General features: G+C 39.4%; 1 protein-coding gene across 1 annotated transcript in view; it reads left to right on the top strand.

The window, feature by feature from the left end:
• The window catches only part of LOC102306101 (NLR family CARD domain-containing protein 3), a 13,754-nt gene that overhangs the window by 6,992 nt on the left and 2,632 nt on the right, over window positions 1–4,130 (top strand). Inside the window, exons 3-5 of the mRNA XM_042216605.1 lie at window positions 245–390; window positions 534–2,307; window positions 3,075–3,245. Of these exons, the coding sequence (XP_042072539.1) occupies window positions 245–390; window positions 534–2,307; window positions 3,075–3,245 (2,091 nt within the window). The remainder of the gene's footprint in view (window positions 1–244; window positions 391–533; window positions 2,308–3,074; window positions 3,246–4,130) is intronic.

The following is a 4,130-nucleotide window of genomic DNA, read 5'->3' as shown; positions in this document are numbered from 1 at the left end:
GTACCTGTGCATGTGCAATGACAATAAAGTTGAATTCTATTCTATTCTAAAAGTGATTTCTTGAAACTGAACTAGAACAAACTTATTTTCCTTCTAGAGCTCAAAGAAGAACATAAATTAAAAATAACAATACACCTAACACATAAAAAAGATGTTTTTGGAAGCCAGTGTTGATATTAAAATTTGGTATTTCTGACATTACTGATTTTCTTTGGTCAGAATACATTTTATTTGGTGTCCACAGAGTGAAGAACAGGAGTCACCCTTTTAAGGGAAAGCTGGTGTCTTACTGTGCTTTGTGTCAAGATGTCCTGAGAGATTCATCAAGACACCCCTTCTGTCCCCAGTGTGGAGAAAGATCCAGAAGCAGACCTGGTCTGCAGGCAGCCAGTAAGAACAGCTGTCTACAAATAAAGACCTTCTGCTGATGTATTTTTTTAAACTGTACTTCTTATTGTGGAAGAATGAAAGTTTTCCACAGATTAAACTGTCTGTTTTGCCTCTAGTCCTCTTGTTTTTCTTTCTGTCAACAGATGATGGTCTGCAGAAAGTTTCCGATGCACTAAAGGTCACTCTGAAGAGAAGATGTGAACGTGTAACTGAAGGACCTGATAAAACAGGAAGTGGAACTCTCCTCCACAGGATCTACACTGACCTCTATATCATAGAGGGACAGAATAAAGAATTTTGCTTCCAACATGAGGTGAGGCAGGTGGAGAGCGCTTGTAAGAAGACCCTCTGTGAAACACCAATCAGCTGTCAGGAAATCTTTAAAGTGTTACCTGACCAACAAAGACCCATCAGAGTGGTTCTGACATATGGTGTTGCTGGCATTGGAAAAACCTTCTTGGTGCAGAAGTTCGCTCTGGACTGGGCAGAGGGCTTAGAAAACCAACACATCAGTGTGGTGGTTCTGCTTTCATTCAGGGAGCTGAACTTGGTCAGAGATGAGCAGTACAGTCTGCTGGAGCTGATCCATGTTTTCTATCCAACATTACAGAGCGTCACAGCAGAGAAGCTCACTGTGTGTAATCTTTTGTTCATCTTTGATGGCCTGGATGAAAGCAGACTTTTGTTAAATTTCAACAACAGGAAGCTTGTGTCTGATGTCACACAGAAGTCAACCATCAGTGAGCTGCTGACAAATCTAATGGAGGGGAATCTGCTTCCATCTGCTCTCATCTGGATAACTTCCCGACCTGCAGCAGTCAGTCAGATTCCTCCTAAATGTGTTGACAGGATGACAGAAGTTCGAGGCTTCACTGACTCTCAGAAGCAGGAGTACTTCAGGAGAATATTCAGAAATAAAGAGCTATCAAGCAGAATCCTTTCCCACCTGAAAACATCCAGGAGCCTTTACATTATGTGTGGGATCCCAGTCTACTGCTGTATCACTGCTAGAGTTCTGGAGCACATGTTGACTACAGAGGAGAGAGCAGAGCTGCCCAAGACCCTGACTGACATGTACTCACACTTCCTGCTGGTTCAGATAAAGAAAAAGCACAAGTACCACACGGGACAAGAGATGAGTTGGCAACAGCTCACCAATGCTGACAGGGAGGTTCTTCTGAAGCTGGGGAAGCTAGCATTTGAACATTTGCAGAAAAAGAACATCCTGTTTTACAGAGAAGACTTGGAGCAGTGTGGTCTGGATGTTACAGAGGCCTCGGTGTACTCTGGAGTTTGTACAGAGATCTTCAAAAGAGAGTCTGTGATCTTCCAGAAACCAGTTTACTGCTTTGTTCATCTGAGCATTCAGGAGTTTCTGGCTGCTGTCTACATGTTCCACTGTTACACCAACAGGAAGACAGAGGTGCTGCAGAACTTCCTGAGAGAGGACATCTCATCTCTAGAAGACTTTCTGATTACAGTCATAGATAAATTCTTCCTCATAGAGAGTGGCCACCTGGAACTGTTTGTTCGCTTCCTTCATGGCCTCTCTCTGAAGTCCAACCAGAGACTCTTAGGAGGTCTGCTGGGTCAGACAGTGAACAGTCCAGAAACGATCCAGAGAGTCATCAACAACTTGAAGGAGATTACAACTTATGACAAGTGTCCTAACAGAACTATCAACATTTTCCATTGTCTGATGGAGATGAATGATCTTTCGGTATATGAGGAGATCCAAGACTTCCTGAAGTCACAGAACAAATCACAGAAGAAACTCTCTGGAATTCAGTGCTCGGGTCTGGCATATATGTTGCTCATGTCAGATGTTTTGGATGAGTTGGACCTGGTGAACTACAATACATCACAGGAGGGACGGCAAAGACTAATTGCAGCTGTGAAGAACTGCAGAAAGGCTCGGTGAGTCCAGATGTGATTAACATTATAAATCACTTTACATCAGTAGGTTAGTTCTTAAATTATTCTGACTAAAACCTTCTTGTTTTCTTATTACACTGTTCCAGTGATTCATTAGAGACTTGAGATATCAGTTGCGGGGTGGTACAGAATAACTGTGACATCTGACTGTTTTGTAAATACTTGTGTAAAAACAAACAAACAAAGAAACAAACACAGGAACACTTAAAGAATTGCCTGCATTTTAATATAAAATGTTTGTTTGTTTCCTTTCTAAATTTGCACATAGGTTTTTTAACTTCATGGTTTATATTTGCATTTCAAGGTCTAGAAATAGTTCAATAAACATGTTTCTGGTTTTCACCATTAAAAAAATTACTTTTTAACCTCACAGATGTTGTAAAAACGGAGTCCACTCAAAGTAAGCTAAATAACTTTTAAGGTAATAAAAAAGAAAAATCAAAAGTAGTGAGAAACATCCAATTAAACCTTGACCCCCTATGGTTAAGGAGTTGGTGCTAGATCACATTACACTGGATGACTACGTGAAAGCCTGACTGGAACCAATTTTCTGTCCTTTTTTCTGCACATTAAATCAAAATACAAAATCTGACAGAGACTGAGGTAATTAACTTTTTTGTCAAACAAACACTTCAGTGGAAACACAGATGTGAAGAGAAAGTGTCCAGTTGTTTTTCAACAAGTGCATGAAGTAAACATAATGTTACTTCTTCATAATAACATATGTTCTGACACATATGTCAACACAGACTTCATGATGTTTGGCTCTCAGAGAACCACTGTAAAACTCTGACCTCAGCTCTGATGTCCAACCCCTCCCATCTGAGAGAGCTGCACCTGAGTTCAATCAACCTGGAGGATTCAGCAGAGACACTGTTTGCTAGTCTTGGGCAACCAAACTGCAGATTGGAGACACTCAGGTTAGTTAAAGGAATATGTTGTTATTTCTGAAGGTCTTTCAATAGTTTTAACTACAAAGTTCAAACTATAACCCTAACTATAAACTATAAAAGCACTTATAATAATGGGCAAATCCTACACTAAGGTACAGCAATGTAATAACCTTCACCTCAACATTGCACCAGTAAGTCTAATCTGGTGTCCAAAGTTGGACAACTGGAAATATGAAGGGGACAGGAGAAGTGTGCTTTTAAGCAGGGTCAATGAATAAATGATAAAGTTGATAAAGTTGTGCAAACCTTGTTGAAGAACTCAAATTTGGATGTGTCATTTTAGGATGTGCAAATTGTATGTTTTGTTATTATTTATTACTTTTGCTAAAAAAAAGATAATTATCACATTGGGAAAAAAACACAATTTAAATCCAGTATGGAGAACTTTTCTGTGTGTTCTTTTTCTTTTGATCTATTTACTGTTTTTATATCCTAGGAGTCTTGAAATTATTGTGAATCTTGTCAAAAAATGCTGTCAGTGGCTGGCAATCCTCTAGTTTAAACACTATGGACAAAACACAAAAGCAATTCCGGAGTTTGGTTATATATAATCAGTCTAGAGAGGTGATTGTGCTGCTGAATGTTGCAAGTTGTTGCACTTAGCATTAATTAGTCTGTAACTTTATTAGATGCGTACTTGATTATTGCAAGCTTATGTAATAAGTCTCTAGAAGCATTTGGTCCATCTGCAGACCAAATGCTTCTACTTGTCAGATTGTGACTGCTCCGAAACTGTGAAATAAACTGCCTTTACATATCACAACCTCTCCAACGTGGATTCTTTTAACCCTTGTATGGTGTTCGGGTCTGTGAGACCCGTTTTCAGTTTTTCTCAAAAGAAAAATTAAACAA

This window comes from Haplochromis burtoni, unplaced genomic scaffold, assembly GCF_018398535.1.
Source record: "Haplochromis burtoni strain Fernald_Lab_line unplaced genomic scaffold, NCSU_Asbu1 Contig_1136, whole genome shotgun sequence".
NCBI lineage: Eukaryota > Metazoa > Chordata > Actinopteri > Cichliformes > Cichlidae > Haplochromis > Haplochromis burtoni.
The sequence above is the reverse complement of the archived record's forward strand: the minus strand, read 5'-3'. Positions and strand labels throughout refer to the sequence as shown.